The sequence below is a fragment of the Notolepis coatsorum genome (assembly GCF_963971535.1).
Source record: "Notolepis coatsorum genome assembly, chromosome: 2".
In the NCBI taxonomy this organism is placed as follows: domain Eukaryota; kingdom Metazoa; phylum Chordata; class Actinopteri; order Aulopiformes; family Paralepididae; genus Notolepis; species Notolepis coatsorum.
In genome coordinates this window covers 20,656,387-20,678,744 of record NC_140166.1, presented here as the reverse complement: position 1 = coordinate 20,678,744, position 22,358 = coordinate 20,656,387, and the positions used below count along the sequence as shown (strand labels likewise).

Sequence of the window (22,358 nt, the reverse complement as noted above, 5' to 3'; positions counted from 1 at the left end):
GACAGACAGACAGACATGTAAACAGACAGACAGACAGACTCTCTGATCACTGATTTTATTCTTAACATCCTCGTGTGTGTGTGTGTGTGTGTGTGTGTGTGTGTGTAGGGAACTAGAAGAGGATCCGTTGTTTCCAGAGAGCATGTACTCGGACAGCGAGTTCCTCTGTTCAGATCAGCTCCTGTTCCCTGCTCTTCCTCACTCCTCCTCCTCCCCTCACCCTGGACACATGCAGGCTGCTGATATCGTCAACAGGTACATTCCTCTCTGGGATCTAGTCTCCTGTCTGGGATCTAGTCTCCTCTCTAGGTTCTAGTCTCAGGTCTTCTCTGGGTTCTAGTCGACTCTTTAGGTTCTAGTCTCCACTCTAGGTTCTAGTCTACAACACAATTATCAAGTTTGCTGACGACACAGTCGTGGTGGGCCTGATCTCTGCAAACGACGAGAGGGCCTACCTGGAAGAGGTAGAGGACCTGGCGGTGGTGTCGGGAGAACAGCCTCTCCCTGAACATCAGCAAAACGAAAGAGATGATTGTGGACTTTAGGAGGTCAGGGGCCAGGGACTACAGCCCCCTCAGCATCGACAGGGCACCAGTCGAGAGAGTGAACAGTTTTAAGTACCTCGGAGTCCACATATCCGAGGACTTGACATGGACCACACATTGGCAGTGTAGTGAAGAAGGCACGGCAACGCCTCTACTTCCTTAGGCGCCTAAGGAAGTTCAAAGTGAGTCAGAAGATCCTTAAGAACTTCTACTTGTGCACAATAGAGAGCATCCTGACTGGTAACATCACCTCCTGGTTTGGGAATAGCACCGCGCACGACCGCAGCAGACTACAGAGAGTGCCAAGGCTAAGAGAATAATCAAAGACTCTAGTCACCCAAACAACTGCCTCTTTGAACTGCTGCGGTCAGGCAAGCGCTACCGGAGTCTCATGGCCAGTACAGAGAGACTCGGAAGGAGCTTCTATTCCCAGGCCATCAGGATGCTCAATGACAATGACACTATGTAACAACCCATCATCTACACTCACTGCACACACATCCACATGTACACACTCACTTTAAACAAACACTCACCTTACCACTCACTTTATACTCACTTTAACACACTTTATATTTATCTATTATTAAAGAGATTTGCACTACATTCATACCTCATTTGCACCTTACCCTAAGTTTTGTACCTCATATCATTTCTGCATTGTACCTCACTGTTACTCATTTTACTCTGTATTGTATATTGTATATATGTATATTATTGACTGCACATTCCTTTACTTACTTTTTACCGTACTTTTCGCACTATAAGCCGCACCTGACTATAAGCCGCAGCAGCTAAATTGAATGATGTGTACATATATAAGCCGCACTGGACTATAAACCGCATGTGTTTTAATGTTTAATTACCATATGTAAGGAGTGGAGCCTGCGGCTTAATTTGACTCAACACGGGAAACCTCACCCGGCCCGGACGCGTGAATATTAAAGGCAACCAACTTGTGTTCAGCTTTTCGTTCAGCGTTTCTCTGATTGGCCACACGGCCAATCAATCAATCCACTAGCACACGCCCTTGCGGCGCGGCAGAAGCGCTGGTCGAACCAGCGGTGTTCTGTTGTGTGACTGTACTACAGCGGTGTTCTGTTGTGTGACTGTACTAAACTCTTCCACCACATGACCGACATTTGACATACAGTACACCTCCTATCTATGTTGGGATTATGTTTGGTCATGACAAAACAATAAAAATCGCTACTGTTAGTAATGCTGCCACCACCCACTTCAATGACAGAGCTCTCATATTTGCGAATGCATAAACTATATCTTAAATTATGGCGATGTGTCTAATATGGCTGTCGCGTAGTCATTGATAAGCGACAGCCATATTAGACAGGGATTCGAACGCGCTCAGCCCCAGATCCGCGCGAGCGCGGTTGTCCACGGCGCTGAAATAGCACTCGCGGTACGTGGTGAGCTACTGGAGCTCCCAAGTACGGTACTTCTTAATTACTTTTTTTTTTTTTTTTTACTTACTTTTTTTACTGTATGTAGCACACTCTCAGGGGCTCATACAGAAACAAGCATTTCATCATAAAGTATTCTGTATTTTATTATGACAAATCATAAACAAACTTGAACTTGAAACTAGTCTCCTAGTCTCTAGGTTTTAGTATCAAATGTATCAAAGCATCTAAACAATGTTAGCTAACCAGCCTGTTAGAATGTATCAAAGCAGCTAAACAATGTTAGCTAACCAGCCAGTGCGTGTGTGCTTGTGTGTGTGTTAGTTTTCTGTGTCTAGTTCCCCAGGAGGCCAAGTCATCTCATCTGGTTCAGGGAGCAGGTTATGACACCTACGTTCACGATGCTCACAGACTGGTGAGACTCCACCCCACCGTCCCACACTGATGACATCATCACACTATACCAGCGCTTCTACAGAACAGGTCAGCAAACAGTCACACAGAACAGTATGGTCAGAAGCACAACAATAGCTGTGGATACCGCGGACGCCCCTCCCCCCTCAACAACCCCTTAACTCATTGAGCGCCACGCCCCTTCCGGGAAATTATGGCTAGATGGCCACCGCTTTAATAAATGGGAGGACGGGGATATTTGCGAGTGCTAAAAATATATCTTAAATTATGGCTATGGGTCTAATACACACGTCGCTTATCAATGAGTTGCTTGCAGTCAACATGTACAAAACGGATAGTTTTTTCATCTGTACATTTCCGTTTTTATACCGTTTTGAATACGAGTATAGTTTTGGTGATTTCTAGTAATTCCAGAGAAAGACGCCATAATAGCCCTTTAGCCCATTGGTTGATTAACCCAAGATTCGTAACATAAATTCCTTACCTCACATCTGATTAAGATTAATCCAATTCCTGATCGCCATTCCAAATATTGATCGCGTTTATTGATCCAACGTTATATATCCAAAACACATAATCCACGCTGCTCCCAGACTCACTTTGAACTTCCTTAGGCGCCTAAGGAAGTAGAGGCGTTGCCGTGCCTTCTTCACTACACTGTCAATGTGTGGTCCATGTCAAGTCCTCGGATATGTGGACTCCGAGGTACTTAAAACTGTTCACTCTCTCGACTGGTGCCCCGTCGATGCTGAGGGGGCTGTAGTCCCTGGCCCCTGACCTCCTAAAATCCACAAGTCCTGCATGCCCGAGAAGGAAAACCTGGACCGGACTTTTTTTCTTGATGCACATCCCCAGCCAATCCAATCCAATGATTTGCAATACCATCCGGGAGACGATAGGCGGCGGTATTTGCCCTTTTGCGAGCTCAGACCCATTCCCAACGATAACATCAGGTTGGATGGATGAAAATGAATGGATATCGCTAATAAAAGAAATAACGATTAAAACCCGACTATCGTCGTGATTGGCGCTCAAGCGTTGGCGAGTTAACCCGACTATCATCGTGACTGGCGTCCAATGAGTTAACAACAGACACTATTACAACATACGGTTCAGACTGTTTGCTGACCTGTTCTGTGTGACTGTTCTGTGTGACTGTTTGCTGACCTGTTCTGTGTGACTGTTCTATACTGTTCTGTGTGACTGTTCTATATACTGTTCTGTGTGACTGTTCTATATACTGTTCTGTGTGACTGTTCTGTGTGACTGTTTGCTGACCTGTTCTGTGTGACTGTTTGCTGACCTGTTCTGTGTGACTGTTCTGTGTGACTGTTTGCTGACCTGTTCTGTGTGACTGTTTGCTGACCTGTTTTGTGTGACTGTTCTGTGTGACTGTTCTATATACTGTTCTGTGTGACTGTTCTATATACTGTTCTGTGTGACTGTTTGCTGACCTGTTCTGTGTGACTGTTCTGTGTGACTGTTTCCTGACTTGTTCTATATACTGTTCTGTGTGACTGTGGCTGACCTGTTCCTCCTCTCCAGTACAAGGAGAGTATGTCTCTCTCAGAGCCCTGGGGTTGGCAGGAGACGCTGCCCCCCCCTTCCTCCTCCTCCTCCTCCTTCTTGTCCTCAGACTTCTATGAGGGACACCTCCTCAAAACCCTGTTTGATCGACTGGGACGCATCCTTGAGCAGGTAGGACATCTATCTGTCTATCTGTCTGGCTATCTACCTCAAGTTCAAGTTTCTTTAATAGTTGTCATACAGAAGTACAGAATACTTTTGTACAAAATGCTTCTTACTGTTGCGCTCCAGAGACTGTGCATGACAAGATAAGTATGAAATAAAAACATAGTAAAAATTAGAAGTAAAAAAAGAGGTCACAGTGTTCAGTTTTGACATATGTACAATGTTCGTAGACGTAGTTACCATACAATATACAATACTGTGCAGTGTACTAATATACAATACTATATAGTGCAAGGCATAAATGGACGAGGTGCAGTTTAGGTACAATTCACAGTAGGTGTACGAGTTGTAGTGCAAATCCTTTATCAATAAATATAAAGTGTAAGTGTGTTTGTGTGATCTAAAGTGTGGAGAGTGGGTGCTGCAGTGTGTTGTTTGTTTGAGTGAGTGTGTGCGTGTGGGTGTGTGTGCTGTGTGCATTTGATGGTTGTTGCATAGTGATTATTGTTCGTTTAGCGATTATTTTCGTTTAGCAGCCTGATGGCCTGGGGATAGAAGCTCCTTCTGAGTCTTTCTGTGCTCGCCATAAGACTCCGGTATCGCTTGCCTGACGGCAGCAGTTCAAAGAGGCAGTTGTTCGGGTGGCTCGAGTCCTTAATAATTCTCTTAGCCTTCCCCTTGCACCGCTTGTTGTAAATGTTCTGGAGGGTGGGAAGCCCCCCTCTAATTGTGCGTTCGGCTGAACGTGTCACTCTTTGTAGTCTGCTACGGTCTTGTGCAGTGCTATTCCCAAACCAGGAGGTGATGTTGCCGGTCAGGATGCTCTCTATTGTACATGAGTAGAAGTTCCTAAGGATCTTCTGACTGACTTGGAACTTCCTTAGGCGCCTGAGGAAGTAGAGGCGTTGTCGTGCCTTCTTCACAACACTGTCAATGTGTGTGGTCCATGTCAAGTCCTCGGATATGTGGGCTCCGAGGTACTTGAAACTGTTCACTCTCTCAACTGGTGCCCCGTCGATGCTGAGGGGGCTGTAGTCCTTGACCCCCGACCTCCTGAAGTCCACAATCATCTCTTTTGTTTTGCTGACGTTCAGGGAGAGGCAGTTCTCCTGACACCACTGTGACAGGTTCTCTACCTCTTCCAGGTAGGCCCTTTCGTCGTTGGCAGAGATCAGGCCCACCACTACTGTGTCATCAGCAAATTTGATGATGGTGTTGTTGTTCCGCTGTGCTACGCAGTCATGTGTGTACAGGGAGTAGAGGAGGGGGCTCAGAACACAGCCCTGGGGGGCCCCTATGTTGAGCGTGATGGATGAGGAGGTGCAGTTGCCGGCTCTTACCACCTGGGGTCTGCCCGTCAGGAAGTCCAGGACCCACTGGCACAGGTCATAGTTCAAGCCCAGGTCCCTGAGCTTGGCTATGAGTTTGGAGGGGACTATGGTATTGAATGCTGAGCTGTAGTCGATGAACAGCATTCTCACATAGTTCCCCTGCCTCTTGTCCAGATGTGATGCTGCTGTGTGCAGCACATGGGCTATGGCGTCCTCCGTGGACCTGTTGGGACGATATGCAAATTGCAGAGGGTCCAGGTTGATGGGGAGGGAGGAATACCTGTCTGTGTCTGTCTATCTACCTGTCTGTCTGTCTGTCTGACAGTTTCTCTACCTGTCTGTCTATCTCTCTAGCTATATGTCTGTCTTTCTGTCTCTCTACATGTATATCTGTCTGTCTTGCTACCTCCCTGTCCCTATGATCTAAAATCACTAAAGCTACAGCGTCTGCCAGTGGGTCTTGGACTTCCTGACGGGCAGACCCCAGGTGGTGAGAGCAGGCAACTGCACCTCCTCATCCATCACCCTCAACATAGGGGCCCCCCAGGGCTGTGTTCTGAGTCCCCTCCTCTACTCCCTGTACACACACGACTGTGTGGCTCAGCGGAGTAGCAACACAATCATCAAATTTGCTGACGACACAGTGGTGGTGGGCCTGATCTCTGCAAACGACGAGAGGGCCTACCTGGATGAGGTCAAGGTCCTGGCGGGATGGTGCCAGGAAAACAGCCTCTCCCTGAACGTCAGCAAAACAAAGGAGATGATTGTGGACTTCAGAAGGTCGGGGGTCAAGGACTACAGCCCCCTCAGCATCGACGGGGCACCGGTTGAGAGAGTGAACAGCTTTAAGTACCTCGGAGCCTACATATCCGAGGACTTGACATGGACCACACACATTGACAGTGTTGTGAAGAAGGCACGACAACGCCTCTACTTCCTCAGGCGCCTAAGGAAGTTCCAAGTCAGTCAGAAGATCCTTAAGAACTTCTACTCATGTACAATAGAGAGCATCCTGACTGGCAACATCACCTCCTGGTTTAGGAATAGCACTGCACAAGACCGAAGCAGACTACAAAGAGTGACGCGTTCAGCCGAACGCACAATTGGAGGGGGGCTCCCCACCCTCCAGAACATTTACAACAAGCGGTGCAGGGGCAAGGCTAAGAGAATCATTAAGGACTCCAGTCACCCGAACAACTGCCTCTTTGAACTGCTGCGGTCAGGCAAGCGATACCGGAGTCTCAAGGCGAGCACAGAAAGACTCAGAAGAAGCTTCTATCCCCAGGCCATCAGGCTGCTCAACGAACAATGAACACTACACAACAACCATCAAACGCACATAGCACACACATCCACACGCACACACTCACTTTAAACAAACACACTGTAGCACCCACTCCCCACACTTATAGCACACACTCACTTTAAACAAACACACTGTAGCACCCACTCCCCACACTTTATATTTATTGATAAAGGATTGCACTACAACTCGTACACCTTACTGTAAATTGTACCTAAATTGTACCTCATCCCATTTCTGCTTTGCACTATATAGTATTGTATATTAGTACACTGCATAGTATTGTATATTATATGGTAACTCAGTTACGTCTATTCTGCATCGAACATTGTACATATGTCTATACTGAACACTGTGACCTCATTTTCTACTTCTAATTTACATGCTATACTATGTTATTGATACTTATCTTGTCTAGCACAGTCTCTGGAGCGTAACAGTAAGAAGCATTTTGTATAAAAGTATTCTGTACTTCTGTATGACAACTATTAAAGAAACTAAAGAAACTAACTACGAAACTATGGGTTCGAGTCCCTGTGATCTAAAATCACTAAAGCTACAGTGTATGGGTTCGAGTCCCTGTGATCTAAACTCACTAAAGCTACAGTGTATGGGTTCGAGTCCCTGTGATCTAAAATCACTAAAGCTACAGTGTATGGGTTCGAGTCCCTATGATCTAAAATCACTAAAGCTACAGCGTATGGGTTCGAGTCCCTATGATCTAAAATCACTAAAGCTACAGCGTATGGGTTCGAGTCCCTGTGATCTAAAATCACTAAAGCTACAGTGTATGGGTTCGAGTCCCTGTGATCTAAAATCACTAAAGCTACAGTGTATGGGTTCCAGTCCCTGTGATCTAAAATCACTAAAGCTACAGCGTATGGGTTCGAGTCCCTATGATCTAAAATCACTAAAGCTACAGCGTATGGGTTCGAGTCCCTGTGATCTAAAATCACTAAAGCTACAGTGTATGGGTTCCAGTCCCTGTGATCTAAAATCACTAAAGCTACAGCGTATGGGTTCCAGTCCCTGTGATCTAAAATCACTAAAGCTACAGCGTATGGGTTCCAGTCCCTGTGATCTAAAATCACTAAAGCTACAGCGTATGGGTTCGAGTCCCTGTGATCTAAAATCACTAAAGCTACAGCGTATGGGTTCCAGTCCCTGTGATCTAAAATCACTAAAGCTACAGCGTATGGGTTCCAGTCCCTGTGATCTAAAATCACTAAAGCTACAGTGTATGGGTTCCAGTCCCTGTGATCTAAAATCACTAAAGCTACAGCACTACACTATTGCACTATTTTGCTACTCTTTTATCGTTTTTAAATTGTCTATATTATGTGTGATGATCGAGCCATGAACAGGGAGGCCTATTGGGATGTTGGATCCTAATGTGAAGAACTGTGATTTGGTGTTCTATGTCTTACAAGGTGACCTGTTGGGATCTTAGTGTTATGGGAACAGAGGAATGGGACACGTAAAACAGGCAACACAACAGTTTCAAAGGTAAAAACGCCAACCGGCGTGTATTTATTCATACAAAATAGCTAAACAAAACCAAACAACAAAACGACTGTGGTGGTGTAGTGTGGGCAGGCAGAAGCCTGGGATATGATGTATGTAATTAATCAATGTGTCGGGAAGCTGGTGACTGTGTGTGTTTTAACAATGTAGAATGGGGTCTTACCGTGTTGTATGTATGGGCCAAGGTTGTCTAAAACAACTCCTGGGAATAGTCGGGAGTCCGGGGTCTTAACACAAGGGACTGGCGAGAGAAAAAAACACGAGGGGCAGCGAGCGGGGAAAAAACAGGAGCGTGGGTGGTTCGGGAACGGCGTCCCCACACTAGACAAAAGAGAGAGAGAAACGAGGGTTCGTTTACCAGCCGGTAAATACAATGCGCGACTCAAACAAGATGAGGGTTAGATAACCAGCCAGTAATTTCAAATAAGCAATTAGAGAGAAAACAAGGGTTAGTTTACCAGCCGGGAAATACAATGCGCGAATCTAAACAAGACGAGGGTTAGACAACCAGCCAGTAATTTCAAAATGCAATTAAATTCAAACAAAATAGTCAAATAGTAACGACGCAAACCTAGTACTGTTCCTGGTAGAACGAACTCGCGTTGTCCTCAGGGCAGGTCATATTATGTTTCAACAGACCGATAGATGTATTGTACTGTAATCATCTCTCCCTCTTATCTTCTGTCAGACTGTATTGTTGGTACAGGTGTCACAAGGACTGTAATCATTGACTTCAAAATACCATTATCAGTTAAGCAGTGTTCTGTATGATCAGGCTCCATAGTAAGGACTTTGACTCACTATAAACATACAGAAGACCAAGATACTAATTGATAATTAATGATCTTTCTTCTCCCTCTCTTTCTCTCTCTTTTCCTCGCCTCTCCTCTCTCTCCCCTCTCTATCTCCTCTCTTCCTCTCTCTCTTCCTGTCTCTCTTCCACTCTCTCTCTCTCCCTCTCCATATCTCCCTCTCCCTCTATCTCTCTCCCTGTTGCTCTCTTTCTTCCTGTCTCTCTATCTCTCCCCTCTATCTCTCTTCCTGTCGCTCTCTCTCTCTCTCTCTCTCTCTCTCTCTCTCTCTCTCTCTCTCTCTCTCTCTCTCTCTCTCTCAGCCCTATGAGTTGAACCTCCAGTTGACATCAGTGTTATCCAGACTAGCCGTGTTCCAACATCCTCTGATCCGGGAATACATCCTAGACCCTTATATCACCCTGAGCCATGGGGCTCGCTCCCTATTCTCTGTCCTCATCAGGGTGAGTCTGGAGAATTACAAGCCAGAGTAAACTACACATGGGGGGAGGACACATATTACAAGCCAGAGTAAACTACACATGGGGGGAGGACACCTATTACAAGACAGAATAAACTACATATGGGGGGAGGACACATATTACAAGCCAGAGTAAACTACACATGGGGGGAGGACACCTATTACAAGACAGAATAAACTACACATGGGGGGGAGGACACATATTACAAGCCAGAGTAAACTACACATGGGGGGAGGACACCTATTACAAGACAGAGTAAACTACACATGGGGGGAGGACACCTATTACAAGACAGAATAAACTACACATGGGGGGAGGACACCTATTACAAGACAGAATAAACTACACATGGGGGGAGGACACATATTACAAGACAGAGTAAACTACACATGGGGGGAGGACACCTATTACAAGCCAGAGTAAACTACACATGGGGGGAGGACACATATTACAAGCCAGAGTAAACTACACATGGGGGGAGGACACATATTACAAGCCAGAGTAAACTACACATGGGGGGAGGACACATGTTACAAGCTACACATGGGGGGGGGGGGGGGCGGACACCTATTACCAGCTAGACTAAACTACACGGTCGGGTCATAATGTCTGGTGAAAATCATTCCTGAGGGGCTCAAACTGACCAAGATAGTGTCTCAGGGTGTGTTCACATCTGAAAGTCCGGGGATAGTCTGGTGGACCAAATGTGAAAATGATACATTGTTTGATTTTGGTCTGCGTTCACACTACCCTGTTTGGTGCGGATCTAATTTGTAAACAAAGGACATGCTGTCGCCAAGTCGTTCATCTATTGGACTAGCACTCACAAACGTAAACAGTTGCAGACAGCGTATTGCCACACCTCGACTGTTTAGATTTGTCTAGCTGTCACTCTCATGCCTGGTTGCTATGCTTGTTGCTATGCCTGTCACAAGTGACGTATTAACATTTGCGGGTTTAGCGCAAGGGAAAGAGCGCCAATTCATTTCTTTCTTCTTTCACATTCACCATATTGACAGCAACAATATGGAGCCACATCGCCGTTTTGCGATTGCCTTCATGGCATTTATTATTCTGTTATGGTGTGCCTGCCAAATACAAGCAGTAGAGGCAGAGTATGAGGAAGCAAGACGTACAATTGATGTTGCGTTGCTGCACATCATTCAGATCACTACCACACTACAGAATTTAAACACCTCAGTATTCTTATGCGTTTCTACTAATAATTTAGAAATGGCATCTTCTGCCCAAATGTCTAGAAGAGCCTTCACCTCGTCGTTACCCCACGTTGATCCTCGACTCATTGCTGTCTTTTTTTATTTCTTTTTTTTGCCGCTGTGAGTTACAGACAGGTCTGTGTAAGGCTGCTAATGTGAGGATGAAGTTATTAGGTGGAGTTGCGCCTGCGCGCTCTTTGGGGAAGAGTTGTGTCGCGGCGCGACTGCTGTCACTTGGCGCCTGTCATTTCTAGACTCTAGAGAGACAGAGAGGAAGAGAGAGACTGTCCGCGCGCGGCGCCAGTCTAGAGAGACAGACAGAGAGAGAGAGAGAGAGAGAAAGAGGCTGGGTGGCAGTCTCATTTCTCTCTACATTCACTAGGGCTGTCTCTCTGAGCCAGATCAAATTAATTCGATAGCCTCATTTTTATACTAGTAACATTCATACTTGTTTAAATAAACATTTTGTTAGTATATTTCTTCTTTGTTGAGCAAAGGTTTTGTGTGAAAGGAATTAAAGGCATGTTCTATATAGACGCATGTCCCAAATAAAGGCTGGGCGAGTTCAGTGACTGAAGCAAATAAAAGCCAGGGCTATTAATTATTTAAAAGTTTTACAGTGTATAGTAACAAAATAAGTAAGTAAATAATGAGCATGTACCACCAAATGAAACTCAAAATCAAACTTTCAGACTAGACAGATTGCAGATCAAATATGACTCAAGATCCAGCAATAGCTATCAAACTTACTGTTATTATAAATGTTGTCAGAAATTTATTTTAGGTTCAACTTTATGTAGAAAGGAGACGATTTACGAGCCAGCCGCAATTTTATACACGTGTTTTTCCAATATCTCTTCGCACACACGTACAAGGTCTTACTATCTACAGTGAGTGTGGCTGCAATGGACCTGTCTCAAACCCTGCCCTCTTTTCTTGATCCTCCAATCACAACTGTCGCTTACCTCGGACAAACCAAGTTTGTCCGAGGTAAGCGACAGTTGTGATTGGAGGATCAAGAAAAGAGGGCAGGGTTTGAGACAGGTCCATTCTGAACGGCTCGTTAGAAGAGGCTTGTTTCTTGTCACAGCTGAACTGCACAAAAGGCACAATGCACATATTGAACATGTCTCAGTGTTGGGACAACCCCTCATTCTGTAAAATCAATGCAGCACACAGGAAAAGGCCATTTTCACAATAGGGCCCCTTTAAGTATTTAACGTTTGCTATTTCACATTTCACCTCTTGTCATCTCCTTATCGACCAGGAAATGTGCATGTGAAATGCAAAGTTGATAAATCGTGTGATCTATGCACAATCTAGTATTTATTCCAGCAAATCTGTTACAACAAGATTGCGTAGCTAAGCAGGTGAAGTGTTTGTAATCGATATTGTGCTGTGTCCATTTCACCTCTGTCATCTTCTTATCAAGCAGGAAATGCATGCATGACATTTGTATTATAAGCTGATAGTCTAGTGATCTATGCACAAGATAATTTTTTCCAGGAAATATCTTAGTTACAACAACATTGTGTAGCTAAGCAGGGTTGTGCTTATAGGTGAAGTATTTACAATCGTCCGGCAGCGTGGCTACATGAGTAGAGCTCCAGACTCATGATCGGAAGATCACCGGGGTCAAGGCTGCTGTCGAAAAGTGGTGTTGTTGTCCAGCAGGGGGCACTCTGTCCTCTGGACTTGTCAGTAACAATGCCCCTGTTACGGTGATAGGGACACCGTACAGCTGCGAGTGCCGTCCTTCGGATGAGATGCTAAACCGAGGTCCTGACTGAATCTCGTTGTTAAAGAGTAATGGGTTCCCCGACATTCCTGGCCAAATTCCCAATCAGGTCTCTGACATCAAGGCCACCTAATCATCCTTTCCCCTTAATTGGCTGATATCAATCCCTGTCTCCTGAGCCGTTCAGCCGTTGTGTAGTGTGATGTGTGCCTGGTGCCAGTGTATGGCAGCCATTGAGCCTGCGTAGCCCAAGGTTGGGTGCTACCAGTGGTGGTGAAGGAGGACATTTCCACCCTACGTTGTAAAGTGCTTTGAGTCTGAGAAAAGCGCTATATAAAATGTAATGAATTGTTATTATTACAATGTCCAAGTGAAACACGAAGAAGATGTATACAGACCTATAAGTGATGTAATGACGTGGTTCTAGCCTGTGAAAAAGCAAACCGGTAAAAGGTTAGCAAGTTAAACTGCAAACCGGCACCAGCCCAGAACCAGAACCAGGTTTGCGTTGATGGAAAGTTCTTCTACCTTTAATGTTCACATCAAGTCCCTCAGAACAGCCTGTTTTATTCTGTGTGTGTTTGTGTGTGGGTGTTTCCAGGTCATAGGTCAGCTGATGCAGAGGATCCAGGTCATTCCTGATGTGACAGACCGACTGGTCAGAGTCAGGAGACATCTGATGGGTCTAGAGGACGACCCTGGGTAATACCTGTCTCACTGTCCTATAAAAACGGTCTCTCTGTCTTATAAGACCTGTCTCATTATGTGGTGTTGTGATCCTGTAGGACTGAATATGTGACCTTACTGAGACCTTGTAGGACTGATCATGTTTAGTTTATTTTATTTATTTAGCACATTATTTAAAAAAAAAACAGTGCTAGGAGGGAACGAAGCCCAAAGGGCTTGTACAAAGTTCCACTCCCATCTCATTGTCCATAAACAATATGAACGAATTATATGTAAACATGGTCTACAAAATAAACTACAAAACAGGATCAGAGACATAAGGCAGACACTATAGCGAAAACATGGAAAATTGACACGAGTCAGTAACAAGAACAATTTTTTTTCTTTCTTTTTTTTTTAGTACAAGAGGGCAAAGAAAGAGGAGAATAACATATTAACGGTATATAATGAGGAAAAGGAAACAAGCAGTCATAACAGTAGATGTGACACTGATGACACAGGAGTAACTTAATGTGACAGTGATTTATGATGAAATTAAATTCGATTTTAATTGTTTTTTGAATATGGATAAGGAGGTTGTTGACCTCAATGATGAATTTAGAGTGTTCCAGAGTTTAGGACCTCTAAAGCTAATGTTGAATTGATGGCTAGTTGTCAGACAGAAAGGTAAGTGGAGTTTATTGCTATGGTTTGTTGGATATGAGTGCAATTCTGATGAAAAGATGAAGAAACTATGGAAGGTATCAGGAAGATCTTGCCTATTGTTAATGAACTTGAATATGAATGAGCATGTTTGAAGTGTATTAAGTTTGTCAATTGATAGTAGTGAATATTTGCGGAACAGAGGTGTAGATGGTTCATATCTGGTAGAGTGGGAAATCATCCTGAGGAACCTCTTCTGGATTATGACTAATTTGTTGAGATATGATGGATATGTTGCAGCCCAGACTATATTATAGTAGTTAATAGGGGTGGAACGGTTCACAAAATGGACGGTTCGGTTCGTATCACGGTTTTGGGGTCACTGTTTTCGGTTCGGTTCGATATACGTTGTTTTAAAAAAAAATAACACTCAAAAATCTAAACATGCTTATCATTTATTAATTTTTTTTTTTATTGTTACAGTGTTTACAGCCTTAAATAATGTTTGGCACACAAAGACCGAACTGACTGAAAAATATAGGCTACATTTGTCAAAGTATTAACTTAGTGCAAACAAACAATATGCTCAGCCAGCACTAGACTTTCCTTTCTTTAATATAAACACAAAAAAACAATGTCAACCATGTTTAAATTCCCTGATTGTCAGTTCTTAATGGAAAGATTATTTTCTGCTTGAAATTAAAGTGCAGTATTTGAAATACAATGAAAGGAATATGGCTGGATTTCTTATCAAAGGGAAAAGTCTCACTGTTATATAAAATAAATAAATAAACAAATGACCGTACTTTTCGGACTATAAGCCGCGGCTTTTTTCCCCATTTTTCGACCCTGGGGCTTATATAACGGTGCGGCTTATTATGTGGACAAAACCCGAAAATCGAAATATTGCTTTTTTTACTGCATTGAAATGTTATTTATCTGTTCCCTTATTTGCTTAATACAACTTGTAAATGAGTTAATTCTTGTTATTTGTCCGACAGTATTGTGTCCCAATGGGAGTCATTCTCTGTAGAGGTGTGAGTCATTCTCTGTAGAGGTGGGAACTTAAAGCTCAATATAAGATTGCACCACCACCCACAGAATCGAGAAAGAGCAATCAATCTGTCAATCCTTTCCGTGTCCGGGCCGGGTGAGGTTTCCCGCGTTGAGTCAAATTAAGCCGCAGGCTCCACTCCTTACATATGGTAATTAAACATTAAAACACATGCGGCTTATAGTCCAGTGCGGCTTATATATGTACACATCATTCAATTTAGCTGCTGCGGCTTATAGTCGGGTGCGGCTTATAGTGCGAAAAGTACGGTAGAAGGCCATCAATATAAATTGCAGCATACCGTACATCAAACTAACACACACACACTGTACTATTTCAAAACAACACTGCTCTGTTCATTCTATTTTTAAAATACGTACATTATCTGTCTACATTTATTTAGACTAACATTATTTAAATATTGAGTGCAACTGTGGTTGATTACGTAATTCGGTGAGTTGGAACTATCTATGGGTTGGCGGGTCCCCACGGACATTTTAGTGTCACGGACCTTCAGCTCCGGTAACGTTAGGAGGAGTTCACATCAACATGCAGTGGAAAAGCGGCAATAGTCCCGGTTGGAGTTAGTAAAACACAGTTGTATGTTAGCCTTCTTGGATGTTGAATAAACGCCTATCATTGTCTTTAAACACCCCGCCACTCAGACTCCCATTTTCTCCTGCTAGCTAGTAGCTACGATAACATTGCATTGACTGTATTAGCTAGCGGGCTGCGTTGGGCTACCATAGTTCAACATGCGTTGTGTTGTACAAACTGCTAACGTTATGGCAAGATGTCTGTAGGCCTATGTAATGTTAATGGCTATGTTTTTAAAGTCGTAATGAAGATTGATTTATATTGTGCTTGCCATTTTTACACAAACTGACTAGCACCTGGCTGCAGTGCTGCTGCTGCTGCAGCCAGTGCTCACCTCTCCCGGCTCTGTGCCAATTTTTTATTTTTTTTTGCGCGTCATCTGAACCGTATGATACACAGACGCCCCGAACCGTGGGGGTCGTACCGTAAAAGTCTCACTGTTATTTAAAATAAATAAATAAACAAATTAGAAGGCCATCAATATAAATTGCAGCATACCGTACATCAAACTAACACACACACACACTGTACTGTTTCAAAACAACACTGCTCTGTTCATTCTATTTTTAAAATACGTACATTATCTGTCTACATTTATTTAGACTAACATTATTTAAATATTGAGTGCAACTGTGGTTGATTACGTAATTCGGTGAGTTGGAACTATCTATGGGTTGGCGGGTCCCCACGGACATTTTAGTGTCACGGACCTTCAGCTCCGGTAACGTTAGGAGGAGTTCACATCAACATGCAGTGGAAAAGCGGTTAAGTTATTTGCGCGTCATCTGAACCGTACGATACACAGACGCCCCGAACCGTGGGGGTCGTACCGTACGGTACACGGTTCGAATGCGTATCGTTCCACCCCTAGTAGTTAAGGTAAGGAAATAAAAAGCTATAATACAAGGTTAGATGGGCAGAGCAGGGCTGTACGCTAAGCTTTTTCACTAGGGGCACACTTGCCCCTAAATGAGAAATTTAGGGGCAAACAATTTTTTTTAAGGGCACATTTTTTAATAACAATTTTACCATTATTTATATCGATTGTTTTTGATTTAAAAAAAAATAAAAAAATCATTTTATATAATTTTTTTTTAATAAAATATATATATTATATAATCATACTTGTAGTTGTATTATCTGCGAGACATCGCCACCACGCAACAAGTCAAAATGCTCGCTATATGCAACCAGCTCCACTGTCTGTGTGTACTCGAGTAGCCTCCAGCTACGGCCAGGATTCTCCGGAGCTGCAGCTGGACCCTATACTGTAGCCTCCAGCTACGGCCAGGATTCTCCGGCGCTGCAGCTGGACCCTATTGACTATATTCAGCGTGCCCTCAGCTCGAATACGCATCGACTCAGTGTTATAAGACATTGATATCAGGAGCTATCTGAACTATTTAGTTTAATGGGACGTTTCGTTTTGAACAGTTAGGGTTGGGTACCGTTCACATTTGAACCAGTACCTGGGGATCGATAATGGTATACGACGACAGGGCTTGAGACTAACACCGTCCCGTCGTCCCGGGGGAAATAAAATATGTATTTGGGATGAAGAAAAATCCTCCACGGGGCCGGGACACAGTCGGGACGAAGAGGATTTATTTTCCCCCACTTGGAAAATGTCAACTGCGCCGACTGTCAGTGCGCATATCACTGTCAAACGGTGCGTGTCTTCCGAGTGCTCGCTTTAGTTGACAGTGGCACGAGACCACTGCACGAGACCCGCGGAAATATCAGAATGTTTAATAAAAGTTCTCGTGGTTCCAGCCATCCTCTAGCCATCCTCTCAGTCAAGGGAGCACTCTCAAACATGCTGCACTATTTGAAGTGTATAACGTTAAACAGAGCAGAAGAAGATGGAATAACAGACACAGACTGACCAACAGGGAACTGCATCCAACCCTAGTACAAAGGCAGGTCTGCGGTGGTGGCTACTGCCACTGCTGGCTCAATGTTCTCGACGGTCACATTTTCATTCGACGGCTCACTAGGAGGTGGAACGCGTCGAAAATATGAAGCAATACTAACTTTACTTTTCTTCATAGGCATAGCTAAATCAGACAGTCAGCCAGTCTATCAGAGTGCTCAATCGATTTTCCCCACTCTCATACCTGAGTGCTCAGCTCGCGTGAGTGGCGTCATCACACGGCTTGGATAATTTAGGAGTGAAATGCGAATGCAAGGCTTGAAATCCCTACTCGCAAGCCCGCCCCCAAATATTATTTACCAATCGCAACGGCCAATTAAAGGGGCAATTTGCGACGAGCTCGTCGCACTGTACAGCCCTGCAGAGGGATGTATCATGGGGCAGACCATTCTCAAAATTCCAAGCATCATCATTGACTTTTTGCAGACATTGTCAATGTGATTATGCCAATTTAACCCTTCTATAGTCTATAGTAACTCCTAAAAATGTTGTGAAAGGCACTTGCAGAATTTCATTTTCATTAATTTATATTTTAGATTCTTCTTTAGGGTAGTACTTATTTTTGTTGCAGAAGACAATGAAGTAAATTTTTTTGACATTTAGAGTAAGCTTGTTGCATTGAAACCAGTTAGAGACCATTTCTTTTTTTTTTAAGATTAAATTTTTTTGCGTTTTTATCACTTTATTGCTACTGGGCAGTCCAGTAGAGAGAGACAGAGGAGGAATAGGATACAGAGTGGGGGGAAGACATTCGGCAAATAACGACGGGTTCGGGAGTCGAACCCGGGTCGGCCGTGTCGCGGCTGAACGCGCTATGTGGTTCGCCACTGGGGCGCCCCCGTTAGAGACTATTTCAAGTTCCTCATTCACGCATACAATCAGGGACTTGAAGTCATGATGAGTAGCTAAGAGATTGGTGTCATCCGCGAATAATAATGGAAGTAGAGTATTACAGGACATAGCCAAATCATTAATGTAAATTAAAAATAATAAACGGCCCAGAATGGAACCCTGTGGAACCCCGAAGAGGATCCTTGATTTGACAGATGAGCATCCATTGGATGACACAAACTGCTCTAAGTAGTTAGTAAACCACTTGGGGGCAATATCCTGAACACCATATCTATTGAGTTTAGAGATGAGAATGTTGTGGTTGACAGTATCGAAAGCTTTGCTCAGATCTAGAAAGACACCAATAGCAATTTTTTTGTCATCAAGTGCTGAGGAGATGTTATTGACGAGCTGTAGCAATGCATGTTCTGTGGAGTATTTTTTATGGAAACCATACTGATGGTTATACAGGATGTTGTTTGTAGTTAGATGGTTAGAGATTCTTGAGTATACCAGTTTCTCTAAGACTTTTGAAAAAAAAGCAGGGCAAAATAGATATAGGACGGTAATTGCCAAAGTCCTTTGGGTCTCCAGATTTATAAATTGGTATGACTTTGGCGATTTTGAGGTTGTGAGGGATGATACCGGATTGAAGGGATAATGATAGAATATGAGTTAGAGGATGGATGATATAATCAATAGTTTCTTTGAAGAGACTGCTTTTGATCCGATCATGACCTTGAGCGGAGTTCTTTAAGATCATGATTATCTCGTACACTTCCTTAGTACTAGGAGGATCAAAACTTGGGAGTGAGGAGAATTGACCTTTGATCCGACTACAAGGGCTCAAGTTAGAGTCTGCTATACAAGATGCCAATGAAGAGCCAACATTTACAAAGAAATCATTGAAACCATCAGCAATTTCTTTCGGGCTGCAGAGAAGAGTTCCATCCTTCCTTATCATCTCAGCAGGTGGGGATTTATTCCGATTTAGCATATGGTTGATGAGTTTCCAAGTAGACTACTTAATGTCATTAGACGCGTGAGTAAATTTGTCTGCTTAGTAATTTTTTTTAGCTTTCCTTACAGAGTGAATGAATTTGTTTTTGTAGTTCTTATATGTTACCACATTTATATTGGTGGGGTTAATTGTAGCTTTCCTATACATTTAGTTTTTTTTGCTCTTCAGTAATTCAAGGTTGTCCTTTAGGGGATTTCTTGTTTTTTGTGGTAGTCAAGGGAAAGCAACTATCTAAAGCAGAGTTGAAAATAACAAAAAATTACTGGTAGGCTTCATTAGCATCTTGTAACTTTAAAACCTCATCCCATGATACAGCACTGATTGCATGTTTGAAAGACTCCATATTCTTTCTGGTAAATTTGCAATATGTAGCCTGGTTGTTGACAGAGTTATTACATTTAGTAGGCCATTTGAATTTCCATTGGTATGAATAATCCGGAAGACAGGAAGGTGATCAGAGATGTCAGTCATCAGTAAACCTGAGGTAATTTCGAACTCCAGACAATTGAACAAGATGTTGTCAATAAGCAAATGTGATGTCATGACCCTGTAGGACTGATCATGTGATGTCATGACCCTGTAGGACTGATTATGTGACCTTACTGAGACCCTGTAGGACTGATCATGTGATGTTGTGACCCTATAGGACGGACCATGTTACCCTGCTGAGAGGAGTCATAGTCCTGGAGGAGTTCTGTAAAGAGCTGGCTGCCATCGCCTTCGTTAAGTTGCCCCTGGAAGACAACTGATGAACCTACACCTCTACCCACGTCTTCAGTGGCTCCACCCATGTCTTCAGTGGCTCCACCCATGTATTCCGTAGCTCCACCCATGTATTCAGTAGCTCCACCCATGTCTTCAGTAGCTCCACCTGTGCCTTCAATAGCTCCACCCATGTATTCAGTAGCTCCACCCATGCCTTCAATAGCTCCACCCATGTCTTCAGTAGCTCCACCCATGCCTTCAATAGCTCCACCCATGCCTTCAGTAGCTCCACCCATGCCTTCACCAGGGAGGACTCAGCTGAGTGAACATTGACAGACCTGGAGGTGGCTGGCTGGGCTGTGATGCCAGACACTGAAGAACACGGCCACCACATGCTAAGACAGGTTACTTTTTTTTAAGCTCTATCCTGGAGAAACACCTGGACACAGCTGGTCAGGGCGCACAGGCGTAACTATGGGGGGGGACACCGGGGACATGTCCCCGGCATGTTTTCAGAATGCAGTTAGTGTCCCCTGCACGATAATAAACGGTGACGCGACGTGATAGGAAAACGGCTGCTTGGCCATCTCTGAGCCATTGTCATGCAAAGTCAAGTAGCCAGGTGAGCACCCGGCGCTAAGTACCACAGCTGTCTTTGCATATCAACAACAGCCCAGTATTCAGGTTTGCTCAAATAGGCTACATACTGTAACACCCCTCCCCAGTTTGGTGTGAAACTGTGATAAATAGCGCTCTCTCTCTCTCTCTCTCTCTCTCTCTCTCTCTCTCTCTCTCTCTCTCTCTCTCTCTCTCTCTCTCTCTCTCTCTCTCTCTCTCTCTCTCTCTCTCTCACATACACACAACGTAGTATGCACATTCCGAGACTCGCGCGGCATTATGACTTGTCATAAGTGAATTATATAGAAACAACTCACCAAAATTGACTTGCACAACTGATTTAAAAAAAAAATCTACGAAAAGGGGGGGACCCCCCCCTTCACCCCCCTACCCCCGCGACCATACAACTATACGTAGCACCCCTCCGCCACTGACCACGCCCCCAAATGTGTCCCCCCCCACCACTGACAACAGAGTTACGCCCTTGTCAGGGCGTATAGCTAGTAGACCAACACCTTAGACACCACAGGCAGAGCAGAGGGACTATGATACACTGATACAGGCTGTCTGCTTGTTTACCTTCTAATGATACTAGATACACTTGACTAGACTACAGCTGGTGTGTCTTCTCTAATGGTACCAGTCTTCAGCTAGTGTGTCTTCTAATGGTACCTGTCTTCAGCTAGTGTAGGTCATGTGGTCTAAACTCCTATGGTACTATGTGGTCATCTAAACTCCTATGGTAATATGTGGTCATCTAAGCCAGGGGTTTCCAAAGTTTTTAGGCTGCGACCCCCGAAATAACAGTGTCAGAGAGCCGTGACCCCCACTATTATAGGAGGTATAAAAAAATGTAAATTATTATTATTATTATTATTATTATTATTATTATTATTATTATTATTATTATTATTATTATTATTATTATTATTATTATTATTATTATTATTTTTATTTTTTTATGGAAATGTATGGTTGAAACATGCAAACGTTCAAACGCACACACACGAATAAGCATTGGAGGCTTTTAACCAGGGCCAGACTGGGGAAATCATTCAGGCCAGGAAATATAGTGCGAAATATAGCCCCAGTCAGGCCACTTTTTAAGCGGGGGTCCCCCACCAGGAAATTTTGTGTTACAAAGACTTCATTTCCTGCATTCTGGTGCAGGAATTGTTTTATTTGTACCCTTTAAATGCCAGTGTTTGTGATGACATCAAATATATATATATTTTTTTATCATCTGGCGATCCCCCCCCCCCCCCCCCCCCCCCACGGCGGCTTGCGACCCCTCTTTGGGAACCCCTGATCTAAGCTGTAGAGCTGTACTTATTATATATTTATATATATTTATATAGAGTATATTGCAGGCAACATTTGTTGCGATATTAGTTATCAGTAATACTGGAGCATTCAGCCATACATTGATACACCTGCCAATCGTGGGATTATCTTTAAAAAAAACATTTTAAACAGAGTTTTCTCGTTTGTTTTTTAATCATGTGTGGGAGGAGCTAGTCGTCGGGGAGGGGCTAGTTGTGTCCTCATAAGACTGAAGACACTGAGCTGTTGTTATCTCTTATGGAAGTGAGTCTCCATCTCCACCTCAGTCTACAACCTTCACCTGTAGCTTATTGTCCAGTTCTGTCCTACGGTTTGGGGACATTTGAAGATGTTCTAAAGACACATGCTCTGTACGTCTTTGTAGTCTTCTCAACGCTTTACGTAAAGAAAACATACCAACGGTTTTGGGACATGTTAGGGTTAACACTTTGATCGCCATGGTTAAATTCATAATTTACCATCCCTCGC

At 43.7% G+C, this 22,358-nt stretch overlaps 1 protein-coding gene across 1 annotated transcript in view; it reads left to right on the top strand.

Moving 5' to 3' along the window:
* The window catches only part of fhip2b (FHF complex subunit HOOK interacting protein 2B), a 48,439-nt gene extending 26,650 nt beyond the window's left edge, over positions 1-21,789 (top strand). Inside the window, exons 13-18 of the mRNA XM_084307925.1 lie at positions 109-255; positions 2,291-2,381; positions 3,926-4,078; positions 9,345-9,485; positions 13,060-13,160; positions 19,870-21,789. Coding sequence (XP_084164051.1) covers positions 109-255; positions 2,291-2,381; positions 3,926-4,078; positions 9,345-9,485; positions 13,060-13,160; positions 19,870-19,972 — 736 coding nt within the window. The 3' untranslated portion in view covers positions 19,973-21,789. The remainder of the gene's footprint in view (positions 1-108; positions 256-2,290; positions 2,382-3,925; positions 4,079-9,344; positions 9,486-13,059; positions 13,161-19,869) is intronic.
* The last annotated feature ends 569 nt before the right edge of the window (positions 21,790-22,358 follow it).